Source organism: Macaca thibetana, chromosome 1, assembly GCF_024542745.1.
Source record: "Macaca thibetana thibetana isolate TM-01 chromosome 1, ASM2454274v1, whole genome shotgun sequence".
Taxonomy (NCBI): domain Eukaryota; kingdom Metazoa; phylum Chordata; class Mammalia; order Primates; family Cercopithecidae; genus Macaca; species Macaca thibetana.
The window spans coordinates 169974216-169991409 of NC_065578.1; the positions used below are offsets into that span (position 1 = coordinate 169974216).

At 35.2% G+C, this 17194-nt stretch overlaps 1 protein-coding gene across 1 annotated transcript in view; it reads right to left on the reverse strand.

Annotated features, from left to right (window-relative positions):
• Positions 1-7529: 7529 nt before the first annotated feature.
• The window catches only part of CDC73 (cell division cycle 73), a 145696-nt gene continuing 136031 nt past the window's right edge, over positions 7530-17194 (reverse strand). Inside the window, exon 17 of the mRNA XM_050782830.1 lies at positions 7530-16655. Coding sequence (XP_050638787.1) covers positions 16619-16655 — 37 coding nt within the window. The 3' untranslated portion in view covers positions 7530-16618. The remainder of the gene's footprint in view (positions 16656-17194) is intronic.

The window sequence follows — 17194 nt, forward strand, 5'->3', positions numbered from 1 at the left end:
ATAGAATTTTTAAAAAGAATAAAATGGGAGGAAACATTCTACCCAATATTATGTTTTACTATATAGCTACAGTAATCAAGACAGCATAGTATCGAAAGGATCAACACATAAATCGATGGAACAGAATAGAGAACCCAGAAACAGACCAACACATAGATGGATAGCTGATTTTTGACAAAGGTGCAAAGGAAGGATTGTGAATAGAGGGAGGATTGTCTTTTCAACAAATGGCACTAAAGCAACTGGACACCTACAGGCAAAAGCAAACAAACAACCCCCCCCCCCCCCCAAAAATATAAACCTCGTATCTTTTATGAAAATCAATTCACAATAGATCACAGGTTTGAGTAAGTGTCATAGGTTTGAGCATAAACCTATAAAACTTCTAAAATAAAACACAGAAGAAAATCTTTGGAAACTGTAACTAGGTAAAGAGTTCTGGCCAGGCGCAGTGGCTCACACCCGTAATCCCTGCACTTTGGGAGGCCAAGGCGGGTGGATCACCTGAGGTCAGGAGTTCGAGACCAGCCTGACCAACATGGTGAAACACCATCTCTACTAAAAAAATGCAAAAATTAGCTGGGCATGGTGGCAGGCACCTGTAATCCCAGTTAATCAGGAAGCTGACGTAGGAGAATCGCTTGAACCCGGGAGCTGGAGGTTGCAGTTAGCTGAGATGGCGCCATTGCACTCCAGCCTGAGTGACAGAGTGAGACTCCGTCTCAAAAAAAGAAAAAGAAAAAAAAAAAGAGTTCTTAGATATGACACAAAAGGCACTATCTATAAAATTTAAACAACAGATAAATTAGACTCCATCTCAACTAAAGCCTTTACTCTTATGAAAGACCCTGTTAAGAGGATGAAAAGACAAGCTACGGGCTGAGAGAAAATATTTGCAAAACACAAACATGACAAAGGACTTATATCTTGAAGACACAGGCACTCACTCCTTGCTTTGCACAGCAGTAAGACCATAAAAGTGGCCATGCAAGCTGAAACCACACAACACAATCTTAAATCTTAATCAGTGGGAAGTTATGATTGTTCTATGACCTTTAAAAATTTGTTAAAATTTTCTTACTATTGGCAACAGATGTACAGGTAAATTTTAAAAGTAGTAAAACTAATATTTAATACATTGTAATTTAAAGCATTAGAAACTTTTAGAATTAAAGTGCTTTATATCTTTCTAAAAAAACACCAGTAATAGTTTAAGCAGTGTCTTCTCATGATATAACACAATAGAGCAAGCATTCTTTCTTTGCTTGGCGAATTGTCATACTCCTTTCTAACTCTGGATCAGTTTTGACATTTTACCTTTTGCATTTTCAATGTCATGAGATATCTTTAAGAATTCCTTAAATGTGAAGATATATTTCACTTCCTCTGGGACATCTTCCTTCTTTCCTTATTTATGCCAACAGTTTTGCTGTCACTAAATTTCTCTGGCTGGATGCATACGTAGAGTCTCTTGTTTGAATGGCAGCAGGATCAACATTCTCAGTCAATCATTTCATCTAAAACCCCACAAATGGTTAATTCAAATTTCACTTCCAGTTTGTAACTTTTTGTTTCTGTGCTGTACTTTCATCTCTGTGGCCAAATCTCTCTTTCAATTATCCATTTTTGTAAAACGTCAAGTGGGTTTATTACTGGGAGATGAGGAGGCAACAAAACCAAACATTTGCTGTCTGTCTTAATAAAAGATGTGCAACGGTCAGTCATGAACAAATTTTCAAAAAAGTAATTGGTCAATGACCATATATACATTTGTTATATTGTGATTTGTAGACTGTAAGAGGGAGTACTTTATGCAATCACAGTTAATATGTCACGGTAACTTCAATTTGAACCATTTAAGTCATGGCAAGTGGAAGTCATACATATTGAAATTCTGCAAAAGTGAGGGCTGCCTATATAAATAACTCTCAAAACTCAACAGTAGAAAAAAAAAAAATCAGGCTGGGCACAGTGGCTCACACCTGTAATCCCCGCAATTTGGGAGGCCAAGGCGGGCAGATCACGAGGTCGAGATTGAGACCATCTTGGCCAACATGGTAAAACCCCATCTCTACTAAAAATACAAAAATTAGCTGGGTGTGGTGGCGCACGCCTGTAGTCCCAGTTACTCAGGAGGCTAAGGCAGGAGAATCCCTTGAACCCAGGAGGCGGAGGTTGCAGTGAGCTGAGATCACATCACTGCACTCCAGCCTGGTGACAGAGCATGACTCCGTCTCAAAAAAAAAAAAAAAAAAATCAAATTACACAGTGGGCAAAAAACATGAACAGACATTTCACCAAAGAGGATATATGTTATAGACACTGAATATACACTCAACATCTTTAGCTGTTAGGGACGAATTAAAACCATGATGCTAAATCACTAAACACCCATTAGAACAAGTGAAAAACATTTTTTTAATCCTGACAATATTAAATGCTGGTGACGATTTGGAGAAACTAGATCTCTCATACATAGCTAATAACAACATACAGTTGTACAGTCACTCTGGAAAATAATTTGGCAGTTTCTTAAAAGAAAAACAAATATACAATACCGTATAACCCAGCAACTACATTCTTGGGCTTTTATCCAAGCAAAATAAAAATTTATGCCTACAAATTCATGTGTACATGAATGTTCATAGCATCTTTACTTGCCATAGTCAAAACCTAGAAACAATCCAAATGTCCTTCAGTGGGTGAATGGTTAAACAAACTGTGGTACATTCATATCATGGAACATTACTCAGAAATAAAAAGGAACAACCATTGACACATGCCACAACTTGGATGGATCTTCAAGGGAATTACAGTGAGTGAAAAAAGCCCATCTCAAAGGTTACATGCTATATGATTTCAATTATATTCTCAAAATAAGAAAGTTACAGAGATGGAGAACAGATTAGATGGTTGTCAACAGTTAGGAATGCAGTGATGATAAAAGGAGGAGAGAAGGTTTGGTGTGACTATGAGGTAGCACAAGGGATCTTTGTGCTGATGGAACAGTTCTGCATCTTGCTTGAGGTTATGCAAATCTACTCCTGATCAAAGCATATAGAACCACAAAGACACAGACACACACAGACACATATGCACACGAGGGCATGTAAAACTGGTGAAATCTGAATAAGGTTTGTGGATTGTATCAATGTGCTGGTTTTGATATGATATACCATGTTGTATCATGTTATGTAAGATGCTACCACTGGGAGAAACTAGGTGAAGGGCAACTGGGGCCTCTCTGTCCTATTTTTGCAACTTCTTATGAATCTATAATTATTTCAAAATAAAAAGTTAAAAAAAAATGACCTCCAACCCAGTGGCGTCACTTTTAGGAATTTATCCAGGATACACTCACATAGGTACAAAGAAGTTTACACATGAATGTTCACTGCAACCCTGGTTTATAATGGCAAAAAGACTGTACTTAACTCAGACTCTCTTCAATGTTGGCACAGCCATAGGTTGACAGGGTATATGCAGCCAGTTAAAAGCCATTTACCGTATAATGAATGCTTACCTCAATTAAAAACATTCTTTTTAAGAAGACAGGAAAAATTTGAATGGATAGCCAAGGATTTCCAAGATATACTGTTAAGGGGACAAAGTAAGACACAGAAGAATACTAATATCTGTGTTAGAAAGAGAAAGAGGTATTTATACGTCAGCTCATTATCTACAGAACAGGCCTGGAGAGGTCCCAGGAATCTGTACATAGTAATTACCTCTAGAAAGAGAAACTGGGTGCCCTTTGAATTTTGTAGCAGGTGAATAAATCAATATTCATTAATCTAAAGATTCCCACTACTACCACCACGGTTTCATACTCGGATCAGTCACCAAGACTTTATTAAATCTCTCTTTCTGGTTTCCACAGGATTACTTTGCCACAATGCTGTTTTCCTCTTTATGCTCCTCCTGACACTGTATATATTAATGTAAACAACAATTCTAACACGTGACCCTTCCCGATACAATGTACCTTCTAGGACATAGTTTATTCACCACTCTGAAAGAAATCTCTCATGAGCAGCATACCCCACCTATCAGTCAGGATCCAATCAGGAGGGAGACAGAAACCACACCAGTCATTTTTTTTTCCCCATAAAATCTAGATTCTGCACAAACCAGTAATTTAATAGAGAAAATTAAATATAGAAAATTGTTAATAAAAGATGGTTTACTAAAAGTAATAAAGAAGATTCTAATGGGTACGGAAATAACAAAGGGAGAAAGAACACTAACAACTCAAGAGTCACTCCCCAGCACTATTCCAGGGCTGAGATTCAGAACTCACTGGAGAGGGCATAGTTGCCACAGGAACTTGGGCTGTAGATGGAAGAAATTTACCAAGGGGAAAGACCAGAGCTGATCGAATCAGAGCACCTCACCTGGTGGCAGAATCACTGGAGGTTCTGGGTAGGCCAAAGGTGTTCTGTAGGGACATTTTACCAGGCAGCAGAGAAACCCGAAGGTGTGGGCCACCGTTATGAAGGTTGTTGAGGTGAGATTGACCTTCTGCAGGCCAATCCACTGGCAGCCAATCAAATAACAGCACACCAGAACCAGAAAGAGAAACCTATTCCCCTTGCTATTGCCTTAGTGTGTCCCTCCAATGAAAAGCCTAACACTGAACTTGCTCGCAAAGGAAAAAACTATACAAGGGTCGAGTTTCAACATTGCAAAGCAAGGTGTACCTTAGAGCTCAGAGATAACAAATTGATAAGTGGTACACCCCACAATTTTGAAGATGAATTACAGTGAGGTGATTACCATAATTTAATGGTGTGCTGATGTTATAAAAGTATGGAAGAGGGAAAAACTGAATCTTTAATTACTCCTTACTAGATATTGCTATGATTTCTGAATCTTCCATATGTATTTGTATGTGTGTGTTCATTTCTTCAGATACAATCTGTGATCATCCCCATATAGGTAGATTTCAAGATTTTGTAGTATCATATGTGTGGAAAATGAAGATTTGATTTTCGTAAATCAGTGAGAACATGGATAACACTGACGTAAACACATCTTTGTTCAATTGGTTTTAAGAGCATTAATTCTGGTCTTTTTTTTTTTTCTCATATGGGATAATACTAACAATGGCAAATATGCTGTTCATAATGTGAAGAATCACAAAAACACACATCTGTTATTCGATATGTACAAACTAAGGTAGATTTCACAGATATAAATTTGAGCCAAGTCTTGAAGGGTAAGAACACATTCCAGGCAGGGAAAGAAACATTTACTGAGGTACGGAGATGTGAAAAGGAATGGTGTGTTGAGAGGCTGCAAAAGAGTGTATGTGGCGCTCATGTCTTCAGGAGGGAAGGATTAGATGAGGCTGAAAGATAATTAGGCCTTAGGTTTTCTGAATCTTGTTAAATATGTAGATCCCAAGGCTATAACTCACAAAGGACTATTTAGTAAGTTTGGGACAGGGGCCAAGGAATCTGCATTTTAATCACACAACTACCTACCATTGGATGCTAATGCTGATGATCCACACAAGACAAATACTGTATAAAAAGATTTTTACTTAGTGTTACAGGTCTCCAAAGTAGGGCGTACACACCTCAGGGACCATGCAAGATAATTCAGCGGGGTGCTAGAAGATACTAAAATACATATTTGCATTTTAATTCAACTTTATTAATAGTTAATATGTGGTATGTGGGTACAGATGCCTTCATTTGATCTGTATACAAGGTGAGGGGAGAACAAGACTTGACAGTGAAGCCTCATCCCCTCGCGTCCAGGCTACCATGACAGGTAAGTTTACAGACACTACACAAAATGGAAAGTGGCACAAAAAGATTTCTAGGGAAAAAAAAAAAAAAATCAATAGATTAAAAGATAATAGTAATAATGCAAGCATATGGGAACAAGGAAATGGCAGAGTTAACCCTTTTCCTAAATCTGTATTAGCTCTTTGCCAAATTACAAGGATAAAAAATTATAAAATCAGATGACCAGAAGTCTATGAATACTTTTAGAAAAAAGTTTGTGCCATGTAAAGAACATTTTGAAACATCTTGAATATTAAAAATACTGTATTTTGTGCTTTTGTGGCTGAAAACATATCACCTACCAAAATTTTTGCAGCTTCACCATATGATAACTTAGAAATAATTTCCTGACCTATTTAAAAATCTCCAAAACCTCAATAGAAGGTGTTTTAAAAAATATTCCAAAGTGCTTTAGTGGGTTTTAGAAAGCTAGTTGTTAAAAATATGTAAGTTCCGATTAGTTGCAAGAACAAATGTTGTTCATCTTCCAGGAAGGCAAACATTTGTTGTCACTAGGGTTGAGAAATTTAGGATGCTTTCATTCACTCTACTCCTCTCGCTCAGCTGTCACTTCTAAGTTTTGCTGAGGTAGCTTACTTTAGGACTGATAGTTACTAGTGTGAGATTTTTCCGTGTATTATCTTTTCTACTTGAAGATTACTTAACACTTACGTTATAAATACCCAGTCACTCTATCAGAGAATACAGGCCTTTGTTATAATTTGCTGCTTGTTTAAAGTTTTTAAGTTATTTTCCTTATGTGAAGTAATACACACAGAAATATATCGTTTTCGTTTGGATCACTGCATATCCTCAAGATAATGATCTTACCTGAAAAGGGGATTCCTGGTTGCAGTCTAAAGTCTAGAGATGTAATTTTCTTTTTCTGTTGTAAATTCCTCTTTTACCCTGAAATTTAAGAATTTGAATATCTCCTCCTCCAAGTTTAATAGCATCTCAAACTCAACATTCCAAAACTAAATTGATTCCTCCAGCTGCTACCACTGCGAAATCTGATCCTTACACAATCTTCCCCATCACAGTATAAACAGAAACTCCATCCTTTGTTACTGAGGCCAAAAAAAAAAAAAAAAAAAAAAAAGAAGTGTTTTTGATTTGTATCTCACACATTGTAATCCTATCCATCTACTTTCAAAATATTTACAGAATCTTACCTTTTCCTCCACTGATATCACAGGGGTCCAAGCCTGTCATTTCTTGTATACATTGTTGCAATATCCAATGATCTGGTCTCCTGGCTTCTGCCTTTGCTACCAACAGTGTTCTTCAACAAGGTTGAGTCAGTTACTCTTAAATCATGTATCATTCCTCTGCTTAAAGCTCCTCAAATGGCTTCCCGTATGTATCAGCAAATTAAAGCCAAAAGGCTTACATTTATCTACAAGGGTCCGTAATCTTGTTCACTGCTGCCTCTGCCCTCATCGCTCACTCTTCTTGCTCCCTCCACCTAGCCAAGTGGATTCCTTAACAGTTCTTTAAATGGCAGGTATGCTCCTGCCTGCCTTAAACTTCCTGTTCCCTATCTGGAATGCTTCTCTCCCCCACCCTCTCTCTCCCCCCACCACCACATATTTACCACACTAGATACCTCACTTCAAATTGCTGCTCAAATGTCTTATCTGAGATGTCTCTAACCATCCATGTAAAATAGTAAAAGCTACCACTACCTTTTCTCAACATAGCCTAATCACTCTACTATGCTTCAGTTTTTTCGTATTACTTATTACCACCTGAGACATATTTATTCATTTACTTTTTTCCACCCAATAAAGGAACTACAATTGCTTTGTTCACCCTGTATTCCCAGCAACTAAAATAGTACTTGTCACTGCAGGAAGTAACAATAAATATTTGAATGAAGTATCTGCCCAGGTGTGCCCCCACACCTCAACCCCGCCCATGTTGCTTGGAACCTATTGAGAGAGAGAGAGCCCTTTCGAACTAAGGTTTCCTATAGTATTTAGTAATTGTGCCCTCCTATATTTTGTTTCCCTTTTTCTCCTTGTGGTTCTTTACTTACTCACATTAAGTATCTTAGACTCGTCTTCTGGGTGTTTTCATTTTTGAAATCTCCGCATCTTTGGGTTTTTACTTTTCCAAAGATAACTACTACTACATGATACCTCAGGCCACTAATTTAGTCCCCAATAGTGGCCTTGCCTCTCTTTTACTACCACATTGAAATGTGGTTTAATTGCTAGAAAATTTATTTTATACTGTATCTTCTCCAGTGCTTTTACAAAATTAAAGTTGTCATCCATCTCCACCAGCAATTCTTTTTCACCATCCATTTCTTCTGTGTTCCTGCTCTCTCTTGATGCTATTTTTCTTCAGGTTTCCTTATTCTTCTTTGTCCATTCACTCCATTTAGCATAAAGCAAACTATGGGATACTCGAGTGGAAACAAACTTGTAAGCAACAGAAGGCAGCTCTCTTCTGTAGGCTGATTATCTACTAACCAGCAAGTTGCTACTCCTCATCACAGATGACAGGAGGAAAATCTCTTCCAATCTCTGTCGTTTTGTTTTTTGCTATTTACTTCCCCTCCCCCAGTCTCACGGGGAGATGTGGAATTGGGCCCACCATGCAGCAACCAAACAGGTACTCTGAAGCTAGTCTTCCTAGTACCATACATATGAACTGCACTGCTTTTCCTCTAAATCCATGTAGCTTTGAAAGCAAGGCTCTTAGTTCACAAGCAAGCTCTCCTTTCCATATTCTGGTAGAATCAAGGGACTGTATACACTCTTATTTGCCCAAAGGCTCCAGGCTCACAGCAGCTGCTCTATTCAAGAGAGGGGAGTTGGCAGATGGAAACAGCGATTGAGGGGAGGGAATTTAAGATACATAATCAAACCATCTCCCTAGAACCTGTTTACCATGAAAGGTGTAACTAAGCTTAAAAGTGGGTGGAAAATAAATAAATACAGGGTGACAAGATGAAATACAAGAAAAAGATACAGTAATAGTGCAAAATGTATGACAGAGTAGGAAAGGTGTAGGAGAAATACGTATGAATGGACAAGTCCCTGATGGGTGACAGGATGTTTAAAACACCGGAATAGGAGGAAATAAAGAAAAGATTATTACATGCATACAGGTTTGTAAGATATAGCATTAAGAAGTCCTGTTTCTTAATGGCTTCTGTTTCCTCTGTCATGAAAAGGTGAGGTCACTTCTGGGTGAAAGTGTAAAGCTGGATCATAGCTGGATCATAACATCTAAGGAACTGGCAAGGGAGTGACTGAGAAGGAAAAACTCAAAATCAATCGCCAAAATAAAAAAGGTAAACAACTTCATGCTTGCTAACATGGAAATGGATTCGGGTAAGATTTAGATAAAATTCAGAATAGCATCTAACCATCTCACTGTAGGCAAAGAAAATTCACAACCTCCCAAGAATTCTCCCCTAAAACTCAGAATAAAGCAAACTGAGGAATTCTGCAGCCCATAGAAAAGTCAAAGAAAAATCCTCAAGAATGAAAATCCTTTCCTACCACACCAAAATCTCCAGGGATTCCTTTTAGCCAGCAACCCACCTCTGGGAACCGCTCAGGATGTTCTCTCTTAGTAATGAGTTGCATGTACAACTGGGGGAAGTGACCCCAACACTGGCACTTAATGAAACCTTAGAGGGCAGAGCTCAGATTTTCCAACAAAGGTTTTACCCAATTTCAGTATCATTAAGCTACAAAAGTAGCAAAGAATACAAGACCTAGCCTCATATGGGAGCAAATTTAGAAAACAAGACTCAGAGGGTGGGAAGGCTGTCAATAGTGTCTTGGTAAAAGTCCTCATCATCTGGGCTGATGATGAATGACAAGTATGTTAATTCTTTTTTTAACAATCTGGATGTTGGAGAAAGGCACTGAAATGACCTATACCTTTAACATTTTATTAATTCATCTTTAAATATATTTTCATCTTTAAATATTCATCTTTAAATATCTAATCAAAGTTTTTAAAGCATGGATCCTGTAAAGCTAATGCCAACCAGTTACCGGTTATCTTCTTGTTGCCATCTTTCTTCTCACTCCTATGCTTGTCATTCTCATTTCAACATTTACACGAGTAACTGCAGCCCCATAGATCCTTGACTCCTCATTTTAATGAATACCTCCCACTCTCTACTTCCAAGGTCTTGACTTTTTCTCATCAATATCAGATCACCTCTGAAATCTTGACTTCACACATCCCATCCTCTGACCACCTCCCCCTATCTTTCAGGCTCACTTCACTGTTATCAGATCACAGTACAGCACCACTTTCTCACCATTCACCACCTGCCCTCTACCATGTATTCCTTGAACAGCTTAGATTCCATTTTTCAGTACTACAATTATTACCCTGAAAACATCTTCAACTCTGTCGCCTGCTTCTACTGCCATCAAAATAGCTTAAAAATCTAATTGCAATTCTGTATACCTGAAATCAAGCAACTAAATGTCACTGGAGAAAAATCACACCAAGTTTGCCTAGCTTTGCTTAAATTCATGACAACCCCAGAAGCATACAACGCTGTCCAAATTAGTATTTTCCCATTAAGCTGAAGTTTTCTTCTCCTCAAATTCCTACATCAAACTGCTTTAGCCTTAAACTACTTTAATGCATGTCAAATTTATTTCATCATCAGTGACCCGTATACTTCCTTTTTGTCCTCAGTAGTGCATTATGGAATAAAAATACATTATCTAAAAATACAAATATTTTAAAATTGTGATATAGTCAACCCTTTAAAAACATGAGTGATGCTCAATTGTGCTAAAACAACTGAATGAGCCACAAGGAAGTTCACTTGATCTTCCCCCAACCATTTACACTGACTCGATAAACACTTTCAAACTATTCCATTTTAAAGACAAATGTTTGTATTATTTATCAATTAAAAAAGAGAGATATAGATGGCCATTACACTTACAGTATTAACATTGTAAACTCCATGAAGGCAGTTCTTCTGAGAGTATCCATTACTATATATGAAAGTTAATACATTGTATAACCCAATGTTTTCACTTGTACTTTGTTGGCAAAATAATCACAGTCCAATAAAATATTCAAACATAATAAAAAGTATCTCTCAAATGTCTTCTGCTTCACTATGGTCTCAGCCCTATTTACTTATGTAATAGAAATCAGCATTCTCAGATGAGGGTAAATGATTAAATAAATCTGTGTCAAAGGATGCACAAGTTTTATGAGACAGATTCAACAACAAAGCCTTCTTCAGAGCTACTTTATAATGTTTTCTAGGGTCATTTAAGAAAATAAAGAGGAAAAATTATTCCAACTCACCATAAATGCTGATCATTACATGATTAAATATAAAAGTACTTTAGAAAATGAGAGAAAAAATGCTTATTTGGCAATGTGCTGTTATTTATACACTAGCACCTTTGAGCCTTAAAAAAATTCAACAGCATTTACAACACTTGCTATATCTATTTTAGCTATGCAGATGCTCACTGAAAAGCAGATAATCAAAGGAACAGAACAGAATAAAATACATATTTAGTGGGCACTTATGAATTGAATAAAAATTAAGTTTGAATATAGCCCATTAAACTCATCATTAAAGAAATTTTGTTGCAGAAGATTCACAATCACTGGTACCACTGACATAATGATGCTGTTAATGCTCTGATTATATGAGTACAGTTTGTTTTGAAACTATAAAATGTTAAAATCAGAATGCTCAAACTGTAAAGGTAATGTAATTTACCAGGACACACTCTTAATTCTATTACAGTAATAACATAGAAAATTTGACCATAATCAAACTGTAAGTTCAGCAGAGCATGAAACTTGCTGTCACTACGAACTATGATTCTATACATTATTTAACTCATTAGCAGAAACTATAAATGACTTTAACTCATTAGTTTTCAAAGTGAAATGTATATTTCATTTATTCCTCAGAGAAATACTATGCTTGACAAATCTCAATCTTTTCATGTAAAGATAACATTCCAGCCCACAATACAGCTTCTAACTTCTTGGTATGAATGTTTCTGGGGGATTGAAGACAAAGGGAGAATGGAAATATCCCTAGTGCGCTTAACATAAAATTGGGCAACATGTTTTATTTACAATTAAACCTAAAATTTAAGAGCTCACCAAACTGGAATCAGAATGAGTACAACAGGCCAGGCATGGTGGCTCATGCCTGTAATCCCAACATTTTGGGAAGCCGAGGCAGGTGGATCACCTGAGGTCAGGAGTTCAGACCAGCCTGGTTAACATGGTAAAACTCTGTCTCTACTAAAAACTACAAAAATAGCCAGGTGTGGTGGTACACACCCATAATCCCAGCTACTCGGGAGGCTGAGGCAGGAGAAATGTGTGAACCCAGGAGGTGGAGGCGGCAGTGAGCCGAGATCGCAGCACTGCACTCCAGCCCGGGCGACAGAGTGAGACTCCATCTCAAAAACAAACAAAAACAAACAGAATGAAAAACAAAACAAAGGAAAAACAAAAAGAATGAGTAGAATATTTTAATCAGTTCACATGGCACCCAAACTTAAACTCTAATTAAGAACCACTTTGAGAAATAGCACCAACTGGTGGTTAAAAATCACTCACAATGCTTACTCTACGTACATGAACTGTATTACTTATTAAGCACTATTATCAAACTCAGGTTAAATAACTTTCAGTAAATTTAAAGTGGATAGAAATGGAATTCAATGGCAAACAAAATCCTCAGACAGATCATTTGCTTAAATTCGACATAGCATCAACCCCACTTTTTGAATTTTGGCAATAAAACTAGTTTTATTTCATTAGCTTTACTCATATAAAAATGCTTACCGCTTTTCAGTAAATGGAACATATTTATAACTTCCAAGATGCCCTTATAAAGATTACCTAAAATAATACACAGAAACCCAAAACACATAAAAAACCTGCAAGTATTATTATCTATTATATACTAACTAAATATAAATCTTTATACATTATACATTTTCAATTTTTCCTTAGTTATTATTCCAACAGATATAAACTATGCTGGGATCAACATACTTGCAAATGTGGCAACAAATATGCCAGGATATATAGGACATGGCATTTCAAAATTCCCACTCCAATTCTTAACTTAAGTCAACTTCAGTCATTTCTCCACTTTTTATTTCTATCATTAGAATAGCTGGGTGAATCTCAAATACAAGTGAATAAATAGTAGAAATTCAGTCAAGTAATACTAAGGCTAATGTAATTAAATTTTCATGTTGTACTTTTTTAAAGAAAGAGCAGCTGCCAACTTTTCAGCTGAGAACAAATTTCTATAGTTCTTATTTTATAAATTACTTCTCAGCATTCTATATGGACTTTAACCAGACAAACCAATGATTTATTTATTAAGAATCTTTGTTTTAAAAAGTATGTGTATATGAAGGGCTTTAATAAACTTCCAAAAAAATTAAAAATAAAAAATTTAAAAACTTATCTTACTCATAATTTGCATTTAAACAAGCAATTTCAAAACACAAAGTTTAAAGCTACTTTCTAATCCTAATTTGACCAGCTTTTATAAATAATTGTTGCATTTGTAATATAAAATATACTGCTAGTCTCAAAAAATTTTATATACTTTAGTTCAACAAATATTCCTTCCCACCCCTCCAAAAAAGAACAATGTAATCACTTTAATTTTTGTTAGCAGTCACAAAAATTTTTATTTAGGAAAAATATTCCCTTCAATATTTATTAGATAATGAATCTCATTTAAATGAATAGTTTACTTGTACTTTTCTGTGTAGACCAATTTAAAAGTATGCCACTTTCCTTTCATAAGCAAACTGTATTTGTCTCATTCTGCATGGCAGATCAAATATTAATACTTCTTTCTGCCTTAAAAATTATGAGATTTTCCTCATTATAAATTAGTTGTTTCTATAAGGATTACTGTTGTGCTGCTAAAAACAAATGTTAGTAAAGGTTATGGAGACATGGGAAAAAAACAAACTACAATACTAGTTAATAATGAAATACATTAAACATTGTTTAAATATTAAACAGTAAAATACCCCTTCTATATTAAATAAATAATTAAAATTGCATTTGTCAATGGGAATACAGGCCAATACCACCAATAACAGGGATCGTCTAGTGCAAAGGGTGGTCACAAAACAACAAAACAAAAACCACACACACATACAGACAAGAAGGAAGAGGAAACACATTTAATACTGGCATTGTTTTCAATAACAAATTAAACCAGTGATTCTGAATCCTTCCTGCACATTCAAATTACCTGGAGAACTTAAAAAAAAAATACTGATGACCAGGTCTTGTCTCAAATTACATGAAAATGGGAATCAAGATTCAGGCATAGGTATTTTTAAAAACTCTCCAAATGATTCTAACATGCAGTCAGGGTTGAGAGCAACTGAGTGAAACTTACATATTTCTTACTGTTCCCTGACTGAGAATAATGTCCTATGAGTATAGAAATAGAACTTTCCTTTACAGGTTGGGCATACAAGGGTATCTCCAGTTAGCAGTAACTTATGGACGGGTAAGTCAAGTTATTAATTTATACTTCATTTCCAGTAAAATATCTACTTATACCTCTCTTCATTCCCTGTAATTCTGTACTCTCAAACTCCAAGACAAAGTAGAGTCAAACTACACTTTTATAATAAATTTGTTACACTGAAAATACATTATTCATTCATGCATATAAGTATTTACTGAATGCCTACTATGTGCAAGGCACTGTGTTAAGTACTGCTATATAGGACCATGGCATGGGGGAAATAAATAGGGACTGGCTGAAAATTTTTGTTTTTTAGAACAAACAGCTAAAAAATAATGGAATGAAATTAATCACATGGACCTAAATAAGTGACTAAATTATCAAAGAGAAAAAGAGAAAAGAGGTACTTATACTAAGGGTCTGATTTTAAGATAGATGGTTACAGCGTATTTGTCCTTTTCCTAATGTTCCTTTACAGTATTTCCATAAGCCTTTGAATATACATAAGGCAAATTCAAAATAGAAAAATAAACCTCGTTCAAAGTAGATGTTCCTAATTTTAACCATATTCCATATCCAGTAAAGTTCATAAATAAGTACAAATACCAAAAATCTTTATGGGAAGGTAGTTCATATTGACTTGTAGTAGTCTTGACAAGTAATCTTACATAAAAATATCACAGATTCTGGTCCTTGACTATTTCATCATGGAGAAAGTTTACACAACATGTAATTTATTTTGGAAACAGATTTATATGCTAAGAAAGCCTAATGTGAACAAATTTTTCTTTTATCTTTAAGGAAAGAAGATGCTAAGAAGGTAGGAAAATAGGGGTAGAATCTGTTCAAACCTTGTAAGTATGCTAAAATCTAGTAATTTAAAATGCTGACTGTTCTCTTCTGAAGAGCCTTGTAAATACCATGTGAATAAATATCTTTTCTAGTTACTAGTGGTATGAACTATGTGACTACTTAAAAAAATAGTAACTTCCCATTTTTGTGACAGTGTTAAATTTCATTAAGAAGCTAGATAATGTCAGCTTAATACCTATGAAAGGCCTGTTTACCAAACATATGTTAACCTTGGAGAAAACTGCTGGAAATAAAAACGGAGAAAAAAAATGACATAAGACTGTGATCAGCAAAAATTCCAATGGCAAAAACAGTTTAGGAAAGCAAAGCTTCCTAGTTGCTTTTAAGTTAAAAAAAAAAGTGAAATCAAGGTTCAAGGAAAATGGTCACTTGATGTACCTTGGATGCAACATTTTGTTAGTAAAAAATATTTTACTAAGTTAAAATATAGTTTTCATATTTTACACCATATTGAATACACACATAAAAATACCAGTGTTTTTCTCTTGTTTCTTTTCAGACAATTAAGCAAATGTTTTCTTTGGTGCCTGGGAGTTTATCAATATTTAGGGATAGTGGAAGATAACAACTCCAAGACTGACAAGCCTAAAATAGAAGATTCAAAATCCTATACCATAAAAATTAGAATCAAAGGTGGACTAAAGAGAAAAGTAGCTTAAAGTTATACTGCAACAGGGTTGATACATATTCTTTCCCCAAATCATACTCTGGCTCCCAAAATAAAAAATACTACAGCCTATTGTGGTTTTAATCTGTGTTTTGAGATTTTTTTTCAAATGGAAAGATATCACAGATAGAAACACATCATTCTAGGTTTCAAAATCACCAAAGTCAGTGAGAAGAATGTACATTCATTTAAATGTAATCATTTGTAAATAAAGAAATCTTGGAAAGGCTGAACAGTTCAAATTGAAGAATTGTTCTTGATTTTTCATCATTCTTTTTAAATAAAGAGTAAGTGTAGATATAGTGTACATACAGGTTTTGACATTTTGATTCATTCAAAATAGTCACATCCCTTTGCTTGGTTTTGGATGTTCCAGAGACTAAAATTTAATACCATTCACAACATAGTATTTTTAGTAAAAAGAATTATAGAGCAATGAAAAATCAGAAGATGGCTCAGAGAGCCTTTTATAATCTCTAAATATACACACATTTATAACCTGCATTTATTTTCTAAAACAAATTTTAAGTAATGCTAATTTAACCAATGGAGAAAAAACTTCTATCAAAATATACAATTTCCATTACAGACTAGAAGGCTAATATTAAAAAAATAGTTGTAAGCCAAAAAGTTTGCTTATATGGATGACAGGCATCATCTCCTTGAAGCACAAAGCATCAAATAAGGTCTTATAAAAGATCAATCTGTGACCTTCTTCATTTTTAAGTTCTTGATAAATTCATAAAGCTTGAGTCTCAATTTCCAGAAATGGAGGAGCCAAATAATTCAGAATCTCAAGTGGGATTTATGCTTTACCATGTACCTGAAAAAAAATATGGTAGGTTATAATGACTATAGGAATTTTAGAATTTTTAGATTAATGTATGTAAAAACAGGCTGACATTTCTTAAAACTTAAAATCAACAGAAAAAAATGCTGTTTTCTAGAAAACTGGAATTATAAGGACTTCTGGAAAAAGCTAGAAATAACACTCCTCTTATTAAGTAATATAATCTAAGAGCTTCTAGCTAAAATAATATATATGTTTCACATATATTGTGAGAGACTCGCACTAAGAATGTTACAGACTTTTAAGGAGCATACTTCAAAGAGAACCGATTCAGTGGTATTTACTGTCATCATATGCTGTTCTTAAATTTGCCAATTACAAAACTTTTATTAATGTAAAGGGTTTTATGAACACTACAGTAATAATTAAAATAAATTTTAAAAATTCATTTCCTTTTGTGAACCATCCATAACATAAATCCAGAATCAGAGATCTTTCAGTACTTGCAAAAAAACATAGGGTTCTCTTAATCAAAAGTTCCTTGGATAGGAAATAAGGTTCAAAAAGATCAC